The following is a 14,571-nucleotide window of genomic DNA, read 5'->3' on the forward strand; positions in this document are numbered from 1 at the left end:
GCGCTACTTTGTTAGAGAGTCAGAGAACGCCCACATTTGCAGGTAAATCTTTTCCTAACAGACAGAATTAACCACAGGATATTTTTGTAAATAAGTAGTCAACAACTTGTTGATTAGGACGGTTCAATTTTAGATTTGGGTAATATTTAAATCAAGATACCAAGCACTAAAAATTTCTGAATCACTACCATGTCATGTGTCTCAGTGACTGAAAGGAAAAGGAAAGCAAAACAAAACAAAACAACGAAAGAACCCACTAAAGAACCTTCCCCTTAGTAGACTAGAAGGTATAGTTGTGATACAGTTAACTAAATTAGGATAGGTAGGGTAGGATATAGTGGAATATATTGCTATAGGTAGGATACAGCAAACTAAACTTCATGTTTTAGTTTGAATTTTATTGTCTTCTCCCCTTTGCCTCATAGTTTTAGAAATCAGTCCATTTTCTAAACATTCCTTTACACAGAGCACATTTTCCAGTCTTCAACTTGACAAAAATGGTATCTGTAATTAAGAGAAAAACAGAGTCTATGCGGTAAAGTAATAGCCAGTCTTGGTAGTGATTATTTACTTCACATAGCAACGGTTTTTGCCATAAAAGAGAACTGGCACTTGTCGTAAGAGTTGAAACAAGGTGGTTGCAGAGCTTCTACATCAGTGTTTTTCTGAGTTGTTTTGCACAACCCTAGCCTTGTGCGATGCTTTGTGAGAGACAGGTTTCCAAGTCAAGCTGGTTTGAGGAACTGCAAACCTCGTCCCCCCCCCCCCCCCCCCCCCCCCCCCGCCCACCAGTGGTGTTCAGATCCCACGGATACATCAAAGGCTTATAGAATTCTGCACTGAAAAAGCATGTTTAACTGCTTAACCCAGCCTTTCCCCAATACATTTAGTTGTGGAACTCTTAAAAAAACAAATTCATATTCAATGGAACACTGGTTTGTGAAAACCCTCTGGGAGGACACTAGTCATTTGTATCCATCTTCGAGTACGGAAAACAGAGAACATCTAAAATGGAATCTGAATAACAAGTAAAAGTAGGGCTCCTCATCTTTTGTGAAATCACACTGAGAAATATGAGTGTGTTGCAAAAGAAAACGAAAAAAGCAAAACGTGTTGCATGATTTCACAAGGTCACACAAGATTCAAAAAAACAACAGGCACGGTGGTAAAGTGGAGGGTATAGCCCTTCTTAGGATGTGTCCATGAGTTAATCTGGAAATCAACAAACAAAAACCTAAAAGCAGCAGTTACACTGAAGCACTGTTTAGAAACATTTCATTCTTTTTAATGTAGAAATGTAATTTCTAAAGAGAACAGGTCATAAGACTTTACCTTGAGGTTTAGCAACTCAAATCATCCTTAAAGCATGAATCAAATGAGTGGGAAGGACACTGATGGAACGAAGGACTTTTCCTTTGAGTTGCATAACTCAGCTCAGTCAAAACGGCAAAGACAAATGTCTTACGTACACACGTGAATTTGTAAATTCAGACTTACTTAAAGTAGTTCTGGCATAGGGACATAATCTTTGCTCCTCTTAAACTCATAATGTAAAAGAAAAACTAGATCACAGACTCAGTATTAGATAAGATCTCATCTGATGTCTTCTATTACCCAAGCTAAAACCCTCAACCAGAGAAAAATCCCTATCACTTGCTCTTGCCCGAACACTTCCAGGGATCTGTCTGTAGGTTTCACCAACTCCACAGGGGGCCAGAGATAAAGTTTCCCTGGAGTCAGACCAGGAGAGGACACATTATGGGTGCAACTAACTATTTACCAGGTCTCCCACCTTAAAGGACATTTTATAATTGTAGTTAATGGAAAGAGGCTGTTTCGAAAAGAACCAAAGCATAAAGAAGAGGGCTTTAGTAAAATCACATCGTTTCCCTCGGTACATACTTGGGGATTGAAAAGTTTCTAAAGATGACATTATCTAAGCTATAATGTGAAGAAATACACTGTATTATTTTGCATGGAACTTAGAAATACAGAAGCATGACTAAAAAGTTTTCAGTTTTTATGCAGTAGGACCCAGGGAGAGACATACTGTCAGACATCAAATTGCTATCAGTAGAAAGACAGAATCAGAGATGCCAGGCTCTTCTATAGCAGGTGATGTCATTCTCAAAACCATCCAACTCTCTCTGATCAGTTGTTCTGATGACTAATTTGACTTCCCAGATACCCTGATACTAGAAAGGAAGGTATCCTAGATAGTAGATAAATTCACTAAATGAATTCACCAAAATGGTACATTCCTTTGTCAAATTCAAAAACTGGCATCATGGCTTATACTATTTTGTGTGGGTGTGTGAATCTGGTTAGCAAAAGTCATTTCTTGGTTGTCTGATCAGCTCTAGGTATACTTAAAAAATAGAGTTTCTGGATCTAGGAGTGCAGAATTAGACTCTACACTTTGGTAACCAGCCCAAGCTACCGCCAGCAAGCTTTTCTTGGAGACATGTATTTCATTCTAAGTTTAAAACAAGCTGCTCTCTATTTTGTTAAAAAGTCTGTATTGTATTGAGTTGATCTTTTTTCCATAGAATATTTGAACACTAATACCCATTAAATAATGATTCCCCATTACTCCCTCCCCCCAGCCCCTGGTAACCACCATTCTACTTTCTGTTTCTATTAATTTGACTGTTCTAGATATTTCATGGAAGTGGAATCACACAAGGTTTGTCTTTTTGTGTCTAATAACTTAGATAATATCTTCAAGGTTCATCCACATTGTAGCATGCGTTTCATTCCTTTTTTTTTTTTCATGGCTGAACAGTATTCCACTGAATGGACACACATATTCTTTATCCACTCTTCTGTTGATGGACATTTGGGTTATTTCCACCTTTCACTACTGTGAAGAATGCTGCTATGAACACTGCAGTACAGTCAATTATCTTTTAAAGAGATTTAAACGATAATAAAAGTTGAAGGTATTTACCCATGTAGCTACCATTTCCCTTGCTCTTCATTCTTTGGGGTATGTCCGCATTTCCTTCTGCCTGAAGGACTCCCTTCAACATTTCCCACGAGTGCATATCTTCAGACATGCCTAAAAAAGTCTTTATTTCACTTTGGTTTTTGGAAGCTACCCTTTGCTAGATACAGAATTCTAGGTGGACAGGTTTGTTTTTCTTTTCTTTCTATAAAAAAATTTTAAAGTTGGTGCTCCACTGTCTTCTCACTTGCATTGTTTCTGACAAAACTGATGCATCCTGATCTTTTTCCTCGGTCTCTTTTCTCTTTATCACTGGTTTTAAGCACTTTTGTCATGGTGTGCCTTGGTATAGTTTTCTTGTGTTTGATGTCTGTTGATGAGTTTATAGTTTTCATCAAATGTGAAAAAATTTCAGCCATTATTTTTTCAAGTATTAAAAAATTTTCCCTCCTCTTCTCTCTTACAGAGACTCCACATGCACTTATATTAGGCCACCTGAAGTTGGCTCACGGCATCCTAACATTCTGTTCTTTCGGGGAAGCATCTCTCCCCGCCCCCCAACCCTGTGTATTTCATTCTGCCGTGGAAGCACGGACTCTTAACCACTGGGCCACCAGGGAAGTCCATGTATTTCATTCCGGGTAGTTTTATTGCTATATCTTCAAGTTTACTCTTCTTCTGCATATGTCTAAACTGTTAACTCCATCAAGTGTATTTTTTTTAAACCTCAGACACTGTATTTTTCATTTCTATTCATAAAATATCCATATTTTACTAAAACAATTGTTTTAATGACCTTGTCTGTTAATTCTATAATCTGTGTCAGTTCTGGATCAGTTTGATTGATTTTTCTTCTCATTTTAGGTTATAGTTTCCTGCTGTTTTTGTATGCCTGGTAATTTTTTTTTTTTAATTAATTCATTTATTTATTTATATTTTTGGCTGTGTTGGGTCTTTGTTTCTGTGCGAGGGCTTTCTCTAGTTGCGGCGAGCGGGGGCCACTCTTCATCGCCTTGCACGGGCCTCTCACCGTCCTGGCCTCTCTTGTTGCGGAGCACAGGCTCCAGACACACAGGCTCAGTAGTTGTGGCTCACGGGCCCAGTCGCTCCGTGGCATGTGGGATATTCCCGGACCAGGGGCTCGAACCCGTGTCCCCTGCATTGACAGGCAGATTCTCAACCACTGTGCCACCAGGGAAGCCCTGCCTGGTAATTTTTGATTGGACGCTATGCACTCTAATTTCATCTTCTGAGTGCTGGATATTTTGTATTCCTATAAATATTTGAGGGCTTTGTTCTGGGACACTGTTAGATTACTTGGAAACAGTTTGGTTCTTCTGGTGATTTGCTGGGTGGGATTAGGGCAGTGTTTAGTCAGGGCTAATTATACCCCACCACTGAGGCCAAGATTCTTGTCGGGATTCTACCCAATGTCCCACGAATCATGAGGTTTTTCCAATCTGGCTGTGGGGACAGGCACTGCTTGCAAGCCTGTGTGAGCACTGGGCATTGTTACCTCTGATTCTCCGGGTGGTCCTTTCCCAAGCCTTGGGTGGTTTCCTCACATGCATGTGCTGAGCTACTCAGCTCAATACCTGAAGTGGACCCTCTGGAGATCTCTGGAGTTCTCTCTGTGCACTCTCTCTGTTCTGGTACTCTGTGCTACGAACTCCAGCTATCTTAGCATCTCCCAGCTCGCAGCTCTGTCTTTCCAGTTAGGGAGCCTACCGAGCTCTGCTTTGGCTGCCCCCCTGCTCATGCCACGGACCAGAACTCTCTCCAGGAAGTAAACTGGCTAATGGTAGGGCTCACTTCATTTGTTTCTCATCCTTCGGGGATCACTGTCTTTCCTTGCTGGATGTGCACTGTATTTTTTTTTTTTTTAATTGAAGTACAGCTCATTTACACTGTTGTGTTAATTTCTGCTGTACAGCAAAGTGACTCAGTTATACACGTATAAACATTCTTTTTTTATATTCTTTTCCGTTGTGGTTTTGTTCCAGGGTATTGAATATAGTTCCCTGTGCTATAGAGTAGGACCTTGTTGTTTATCCATTCTATATGTAATAGTTTGCATCTGCTAACCTCAAACTCCCAGTCCAACCCTCCCGCATGTGCACTGTCCTGAAAACCAGTTTCACATATTTTGTCCTTTTGCTTTTTTAACCTTTATCCTTTCATTCATTTTAGTAGATACACTGTATTCTATTGTGTTCATACATGATTATTTATTAATCCAATCACATACGGATGCATACTTATGTTTTTTCACCCAGTTTTTTGACTGCTACAATGTATGCAACTATTCATATATCTATCTTTGGATATATGTGTAAATAATTTCAGGATAAATCCTGAGTTATGGAATTCCTAGATAAAGTGATCTGTGTATTTCATTTTATTTATTTTTAAAAATTTATTTATTTATTTATTTTTGGCTGCACTGGGTCTTCATTGCTGCGCACGGGCTTTCTCTAGCTGCGGCAAGCAGGGGCTACTCTTCGTTGTGGTATGCGGGATTCTCATTGTGGTGGCTTCTCTTGCTGCGGACCTCGGGCTCTAGGCGTGCAGGCTTCAGTAGTTGTGGCTCACAGGCTTAGCTGCTCCGTGGCATGTGGGATATTCCGGACCAGGGCTCGAACCCGTGTCCCCTGCATTGGCAGGTGGATTCTTAACCACTGTGCCACCAGGGAAGTCCTGGTCTGTGTATTTTAAATTTTGATAAGTACTGCCAAATTGTCCATTCAAAAGGACTGTATCTTATACTCCTACCAATAGCATTTCCCTAAACCCTTGAGAATATTGGTTGTTATCAACACTTTAAAGTTTGCTAAATTTATAGTTGAAAAATAATATTTCACTATTTTGATCTGAATAATACTGCAATTATGCACTTTTTGAAGATGTGATACGAAACAGCTCTAAAATCACCTAAATCTGGACCTTTGTTATAAGTAATTCTTTGATAATTTTCTTAATTCCTCCTTTGGAATATTGGCATATTTATGTCAATATCATTTCTGGGGTCAATCTAGGCAATATTTTTCTTAAATTCACCCATTTCATTGGTATTTTAAAATTTATTTGCATAATTTTTCAAAATGCTCTTTTACAATCATCTCAATTTTCCCTCTCTTTTTTGAAAACCAGTGTTTTAAGGTTTTAAACACCAACTATATCCCTTTCCTTCCACTTCCCGGCTTCCATATTTCCACTTGCTCAACTGCTCTCATCCCCAGGTAAAAAACAGTCCTCACGTGTCCTGCTTCAGACAAGCAAATATAGTCATAGCACATAATTCCCCTCCACCCCACTTCCAAGCCCCACTATGTCCTTCTCCCTTTTCCAAATTACGTTTTCTCCCCGTTCCCTGCTTTTTTAAAAAAAAAACATAATAAAACATGTATAAAAAGTACTGAATGACCATTAAATACAAGCCAGACCAGTGTGCTATAGACAAAGTGCTATGAAAGATACATGCAGTAAAATACAAATCCCTGACCTCAGGGAGATTCCCCTTCTCCTGTCTTAAAAAGAAATGGCTACCAAAAATATTCACTTCCCTAATTAGTCTTTATAGCCTAACCCCAAACTTGTAGTCACTTAGCCATTCCATCAATGCCTCACCCTATATACAGGTAGAGCTCACTGATGGTGCAGCCAGTTATGTACCTATTGTTCTGCTTTACTGTGGTCATAGCTAAGTCAGTTTCGCCTGAAATCAGTCTTTTCTTTCCAAGGAGGTCTCTTTCAAGCTTGCCTTACCTTACGGACATGACAGGAAAAGAGGACGTTCATGTATTTGTCCTTCCGTTTCAGTTCATTCGCAACGGGGACGAAGGTGCCTGAGGTCTGAGGTGTATCTGGCTTCTGAAAGAAAAAGGAAACACGATAAAATGAGTATGCTTAACATTTTATTTTATTTTATTTTAATTAATTAATTAATTAATTTTTGGCCGCACTGAGTCTTTGTTGCTGCGCACGGGCTTTTCTCTAGTTGCGGCGAGCAGGGGCTGCTCTTGGTAGCAGTGCGCAGGCTTCTCACTGCAGTGGCTTCTCTTGTTGTGGAGCGTGGGCTCTAGGCACGTGGGCTTCAGTAGTTGCGGCACACGGGCTCAGTAGCTGTGGCTCGTGGGCTCTAGAGCGCAGGTTCAGTAGTTGTGGCGCACAGGCTTAGTTGCTCTGCGGCATGTGGGATCTTCCCAGGCCAGGGATTGAACCCGTGTCCCCTGCATTGGCAGGTGGATTCTTAACCACTGTGCCACCAGGGAAGCCCTGCTTAACATTTTAGATGAGAAGGCAGTCTTTTACTGCTTTATAACTCTACTCACATAACTTCACACATGTACTTTTTACCTCCCCATCCCAGATGATAAGCTACTAAAGGGTTATTATAACACCAACGGTCCTAGAATATTTTAAAAATAAGGAATGGGAGAGAGGGTGAATTCCCAGCTTTGGGAATAACTGATACAAAGGTGGTAATTAAAAATAGTTGCTGAATTATGCAAGGGAACGTTTAAATGATCGAAGCCAGATTATTGAATGTACCTAATTCATATGGGTACAAGGCAGAGAACTCTTTAAAGTGAGGGAAACATCGAATATCGTACACTGAGAAGCAATAAAATCTTTTAGTTTAGTATCTCTCATAGAAATTTAGTTTCTGAAGGTGTCTTAGTCTTTCTACAAATACTTGGAGAAAAATTCTTCTCTTTCTTTGTTAAGGGAGCAGCAGTGGATCCCACTCTGTCCTCCTGGACTTACCGAAGCAAGATAGTTGCCCTCCCAGGCCCTCTGGAGCCCAAGGTCAGCCCTTTGACCCTTCAACATTTCTACAGCCGCAACCTTTGCCCTAACCTGGGGCAGGTCTGAAGCAGGTATGGTCTTGATGAGCTGGGATGCTCTCCATCTATAAGTAAACAAGCAAAATGTATGAGACTTTAGAAATAACATCCCATTCATTCTCAAAAATAACTGAAGCAGCCATTAAGTAGAATTAAATTACTCGCGTCCTACCCTAAAAAAAGTAAAATGCCTCTAAAATATACATAGAACATGTTAAAATACACATAGCTGTATGGGGACAGAGAGTTTTTTGTAGAACTTCCTCTGCTGTTTGCGTGTTTTGGAAGCAACCGGAATTTAGTGATACGTGGACTCTCTCATATCTATAGTTAGGGTGTAGGAACTTTGGATTCATCATTCATTCATTCAGCAAATGTTTTCTAGGCACGTACTAAACTCCAGATGCCGTTCTAGGGAGTGGAAGCACAGCAGTAAACAAACAGATGAAGGTCCTTTCTGCTAGGTGCTGATATTCTAGAGAGCAGAGACAGACAAGATATAAACCCATGCTTAAACACACAGTATGGATGATGTGATTAGTGCTATGGAAGAAAATAAGGCAAGGAAAGGAGGACAGGAATGCAGCAGAGGGAAGGACCAGGGGGCAGGTGTTAGTCACAGTGGGTGGTCTGGGAGGCACCCCTGATAAGGATATGTGAGCAGGAAGTGGAGGTGCCAGCTGTACGGATACTTGTTCCAGGAAGAGAAAACAGTGCGTGCAAAGGCTCTAAAGTGTGAGCTTGTTTGGTGTGTGAGAGGACAAGCAAGGAGTCCTGGCAGCTGGAGCAGGGGCCTGGGGGAGGGGAACAGGAGGGGGTGTCAGAGGGAGAGCCGGGGCCAGGATCCACAGAGCCAAGGGGGCCCTGTGCCCGGTCAGCCTGTCCCCTCTTCACTGCCCACAGGGGCCCAGGACAGGGTCCACAGCTGACCGACTCCAGAGACCCATGGCAAACAGCTGTGCCGGGGAACCCGGACCCGAGCCACCCAACCTGGGGGTGGTGCAACACACACTTCCTCATCCTGATCAAGCAACCTGCCATCTTTAAACACGTGTAGACGACAACAGCCGCCGCCGGACAAGTGAGCAGCCTCGGCCACGTGAAGAAGAAGCTGGGCGTGAGGAAGGCTCCCAGCCTTCCCAGGATGAAAAAGAATTACTAGGAGGCGTGGGAGCGAGCTGAAGCACGATTAGACACACACTGTGGAGGCGGCAGAAGAAAACAAGACCCCACAATCACAGCAAAATCCTTTAACACACTTCTCTCAGGATTCTACAGATCAAAAACGCAAGAATAAATGAAATGTGATACAGGGACTAGACCAGGGGTTGGTAAACTACAGCCTGTGCCAAACGCGGCCCATAGAGCTAAGAATAGTTTTTACGTGTTTAACCAAACAAAATAAAATATGTGACGAGGACCATATGGGGCCCACAAAGCCTAAAATATTTACTATCTGGCCCTTTACAGAAAAAGTGTGCCTTTGAACTAGATTAACACAGCTGGCAAGATTCATTCAATGTGTGTGTGTGTGTGTGTACAGTCAAGACACAGAGCAGATGTATTATGTTCAAAATGCTCATTGACTATAAGCCCTAAGAAGGCTGGGACAGTATTTCACATCTTTCTTGTTTGTCACTGCATCCCTAGAACCTAAGTCAGTGTCTGTGACACAGCAGGTGTTGGGTAAATACTTGCTGAATGAATAAACTGAGTTTTACAAAAAATAATCAATTCTAGGCCATACAGAAAACCTCCAAGTCTAAAAAAGAAGACTATACAGGCTACAGTGCGACATCATCAAAATCAATAATTCTTTGCAGCCATTAAAGATATGACATAGATCTTTATTTACTGTGATGGACAGGTCTCCAAGACTTATTTTTAAGTAAAGTCATATAACCATACATAGAGTCCTCCTTGTGGAAAAAAGAGAGGGGAAAAAAACCCAAATGCATACACACTCACAGTATAAGCACACATTTCCATAGTACTTATTATGTGTCAGGCACTACCTGAAATGCTTTATACATATTTACTCATAACACTTTCAACAACCCTATGAGCAGGTGCTATGATTATGGCCCTTTTACAGATAAGAAAACTGAGGCACAGAGAGGTTAACTCGTTTGCCCAAGGTTACACAGCTAGTCAGTGGCAGAGCTAGAATATGAACCCAGGCTCCAGGGTGTGTGTTCTTAACCACTGTATCATGCTTCTCTTGCGTGTGTATGTGTTCGTAAGTGCGTAGACAAAGATTTAGAAGGATACAAACTAATTGTTAATGAGTGGTTATCTTAGGGGAAAGAAATAAAATGGGGAGAGACAAGAGGAGGTGTGGAGGCTTTCAACTTTATATCCTGTAAATTTTTATATTATGTCACTTTATTTACTTAAAAAAATTTTTTTTGGCTGCATCGCGTAGCATGTGGGATCTTAGTTCCCCGACCAGGACCGAACCCATGACACTGCAGTGGGAGCACAGAGTCTTGACCACTGGACCTCCGGGGAAGTCCCTATGTCACTTCAAAAAAAATGAGCATATATTCACGTATCATTTAATCACTTTTTAGATTATGTCAAAAATGCAGGTGACAGATGACATAATTCATGAAAAAAAATTTATCTGTGCAGTAAAAAGGCTGCCAAGATTTACAGCTAACATTTATAGTATTGCATGGGAGAACGGAGGGCTGGGGTGCTTTTGCTTTCAATAATGCTCTACTGTTTTATTTTTTTCTTTTTATGAGCAATCATTTTTTTTAAAAAGCAAATGAGATATGTACTAAAGAGTTTTCCTTGCATGCGTTTTCTTTCTTTTTGATATCTGCCATTCAATACATTGATTTACCTTCAATACATCAATTACATCAATACGTTAATTAGTTCATGGTGTTCTGGGCGGAATACCATAATGCCAAACGACCACATTTGAGAACCATCAGCCTAGTTTATGCGACTAGATGGCTGTACCTGAGACATAGCTAAACATATCTGGTGCACGCTGTCAACAAACAAGCTCAAAAAACGAGGAGAAAGGAGCTATGAATAACTACAAAGTCAGATGCAGGGCAGTTTATTAAGAAAATGAAGATTAGCTGGAAATGTATCAAATGTTGCATGGGCATTAATTAACTTACTTACTTATTTGTTTAAAAAAATAGCTTGCTCTATAACAGTGTTTTCTGCCTTTTACTTTAAAATCACCTGGAAAACTTTAAAAAGGACCTCCGCTTGGGCTCCGCTCCCCAGCACCATTAAACAGGACTTTCTGGAGGTGGGACTTGGGCATCAGTGTGTTTTATAAACTCCTTGTGAATGTCAGGTGCGGGATAGAGAACCCCTGCTCTGAAAGGATGAACAGACATCCTAGTGTGAGTGATGTGTGGTGATTTTAATAAAGTTATCTTTTTGCTAGTAAAAGAAAGTAGAGACATCATGCTACTAGCTTATCTTAAACTTGGCTGGATTCAGGCCTTGTGGCATACTGCTGTCTACTGCTAATGGAAAAATAAATGGACCGTTCTATTATTTGGAGGGGTAGGCAAATGCCCTTCGAAAGTGAAATCTACGAAGGTGGAGACACAAGGTAAAAGCAATGTCACGTAGCAAATGGTGGAGCTAATGTCACGGTCTCAGATCCGTAAATTTATATAGTACGTGTACTGCCACAAACGGATGCAGCACATACCAAGTCCTTACCTATTAAAAATAGCCTGTAGGGCTGCCTCGAAACGGCAAAGCACTCTGGGCGGGGCTGGCCACTTCACGTGCTTGCCGTGGTCCCGCATGGTCTTGATGCCGTGGAAGCGTCTGGCCACCTCGTGGATGTACGACTTCACTTTGTAGCGCCGGTAGTATCTGATAATTGTCAGAGCCGCCTTGGTCCTCTTGTACCGCATACGGGCCAGGGTGCCCCGCCACACCTTCGCAATAGAGGAAAAAAAAAAGGAAAATGTTGCTGGTTGGCTGAGTAGCAGATCACATTGAAATCACAGAAGCTCCTTTACTTAGAAGCTCAACCTGGCAATTTGTATGCGTCACAAAATCAGCCAGAGCATGTCAGTTCTGCCTGCCACCAACAGATGGCACTAGGAGTCACGTCCGTCATTTTGATTCAGTGTCTAGCTGTTCGTTACCTCCTAAGGAGGCGTGCGCGGAGTCTGAAGCAGAGCCCTGTTCTAACTTTACGGTCGGTCGTGTAAAGAAGAAAGCCAAAATACCATTATCTTTGGATAAATATTTTAAGAATGTTGAAAGGAAGCAAGATGAGTCAGAACACAAAGCCCTCAGCATCCATAGTTCTCTTATGAAACCTAGCTTTGCATAGATTATACACATTGGCCACTAGTGTAATGTCGCATTGGATGTATGAACTGATTTATATACAGTCTGTGCAGCCCCCCCTCCCCAGGTAAAGTCCCAAGAATTTAGACGTATTCGTGGAGAAAGGGTAAAAAACAAGTTACTAATATGAATCTGTTAAATTTTTTCAGTGATCAGAAATCAATCAGACATTATGTAAACGTCTCAGCGCCTGCTTTATCCAAACACGGTGAACTCACAGATACTTATATTTTTTTCAGGACCCCATACTTCTCAATCTCTCAAGTAAAAAGAAATTTGGTGTGATCTTCATTATTGGCTCTTCCCCTAAATATGCTTTCTACCACCAAACGTCTTCTTTCTTCCACGGTATTTCCAGTATAAATCCCTTTCTTTCCCTTTCTGCTACTACAGTCCCAAGACCCCAAACGTCCTCATTGTTTTCTTGGATAAACTCCTCGTACACATCGCCATCACGCTCCAGGTGATACTCACTGCTGCTACTTAACTGACTGTCTCAGTTCTTAGGTTGAGGGTACTACTTCCCTCCCTGTCTCTGGCCTCTCAGGACCAAGATATTCAACCTCCAGTTCAAAGCCCACAGTATGGGTTCTCCAGGATCACTCAGGGTTCTTTTATTTCTTCTTAGATCCCCATCTGTGTCCACCACTTTCTCTCAGAAAAACTGGTATGATACCTCTTTTATTCAGCCATTTTAGGTTGGTCTTCATGAAGGCTCCTAAACAGGTACCAAGTGCTTGCAAAGCCCTCCCTTTCCAGCCTGCTGTACAAATATGAGGAGGCCATCCACGGACCCCAAAGAGGAACTAATGGGTCAAGAAAAACCATGATATGTGAGGGAAACGCGACATAGGAGCAAGTTCTGATGAACCTGGAGCTCACGTATAAACAGAATATATAAAGACAAAGAGGCAGTGAAAAGTCACTCATTGCTGCATGTGGCATCGGCACAGTAACCTGTTTTAGTCAAGATGCCTCTCTTCTTGTAGACGAATCTATCACGCACACAGCTTTGTCAGGCCTCCACCCAAGTGCTAAAATAAAGGTCCCTTCTTTAGTATCTTGAAAAACCAAAAGAGTACAATTAGAGGGTAGAAATCTGTGATTCAGTTTTTTAAAGAAAACACATTTTTAAAGTTTCATACTGTTTGTTGCTTTTTTTTTTTTTTTAAGAGGAAGGAAATTAAGACCCCCCTGGAGCCACATCTATACAGGAAATCAATCTTATAATTTTCAAAAAGTGTTTTATAAAGATTTTTTATTAAAATGTTTTTGGTTAGACTCTAGTATAATCTGAAAAAAAAAGTATAAGTAGGTGCTTTTTAAGGGGTAGGTTTTTTTTTTTTTTTGGACCTTTCAGATTTCATCTGTGTCCTTAGTTTATTTAGGTTTTGTGTAGTTGAAAAATCAGCACAAAAATGCTATAAAAAAGACAGCAGCCCTTCCCCTTGCCCACCTAAGCCCACCTCCCCATCTCACAGTGTCATTTCATGCCAACTATTTTAACTGCTTCTTCTCGTGGCAGTTAAATACACATATAATTTATTTATATGTATACACATACATACACACAGTATACACATATGCTGTATAATACACATATACTGTTATTTCTTGCTGGATCCTTTGAGACCCTATCCAAATTACAGAAATTGGTGATTTAGCTCTCCTACCATCACTATTACCTCTCCTTTATAATCCCAATAATAATTACATCAAAAATTTAAAGTCAATAGTGTTTACATTATTACATCTGTTATATTAACTATACCATTTGGGAGAAAGGAATTTTGTGGGCCTGCAGTTATATCATCAACTTTATCAGAAGTCCCTTTGGCTTTATTTATTTTTCTAACATCAGAGAAAAAGTAGCAGTGAAAAACTATGGAGGCAAATGATTTCTGTGCAAAAAAATGATTCATATATTTTCCCTTATAATCCCTTATAAACGGATACGCTCCCCAGGCCTTTGTGTGGGAGAAAGGCTGTGGCTGATCGTCTCATGAAGGGTCTGAAGGTTGGAACTTAAGGTATGAGACAGATCTTCCCGTTTCCCTCTTTGTTTAAAGAGCTTAAACTGTGGGGGTTTTTCAAGTCATACAAAGCTTACCTCCAGAAAGGACTTAGCCTGATGACAGAGAGTCTAAAAAGGGGGAAAACTAAATATTATATTCAATAAGAAAATGCTTAATGCTTATTTGATTATGCCTAGAGAGGTTCAGCAAAAAACCAGGGAGCCAGAGGGGCCCTCATTCAACAATATGAACACGAAAAGTGGAACCAACCAGACATTATGTGCTTTAGGATCTGATGCAAGAGAGTGGGGGCTGAACCCTGAAGGAGATCTGATGGGATCTGGGAGAGGAAGTTATCAGAAGGTACAAGGCAGGGATCAGGGTGACGGAGAGGGCAAGCAACTCATTTCTTAGG

General features: G+C 41.0%; 1 protein-coding gene across 2 annotated transcripts in view; it reads right to left on the minus strand.

The window, feature by feature from the left end:
- The window catches only part of MYO1D (myosin ID), a 344,440-nt gene that overhangs the window by 146,374 nt on the left and 183,495 nt on the right, over positions 1-14,571 (minus strand). The window contains exons 17-19 of one of the 2 annotated variants that reach the window (XM_029211074.1): positions 11,497-11,720; positions 7,808-7,859; positions 6,713-6,817 (exon numbers count right to left, since the gene is read on the minus strand). In XM_029211074.1, coding sequence (XP_029066907.1) covers positions 6,713-6,817; positions 7,808-7,859; positions 11,497-11,720 — 381 coding nt within the window. Of the gene's footprint in view, positions 1-6,712; positions 6,818-7,714; positions 7,860-11,496; positions 11,721-14,571 lie in introns of both variants that reach the window. The other variant, XM_029211073.1, reaches the window with a different exon arrangement.

Source organism: Monodon monoceros, unplaced genomic scaffold (assembly GCF_005190385.1).
Source record: "Monodon monoceros isolate NGI ecotype Baffin Bay Population unplaced genomic scaffold, NGI_Narwhal_1 Super_Scaffold_9, whole genome shotgun sequence".
In the NCBI taxonomy this organism is placed as follows: domain Eukaryota; kingdom Metazoa; phylum Chordata; class Mammalia; order Artiodactyla; family Monodontidae; genus Monodon; species Monodon monoceros.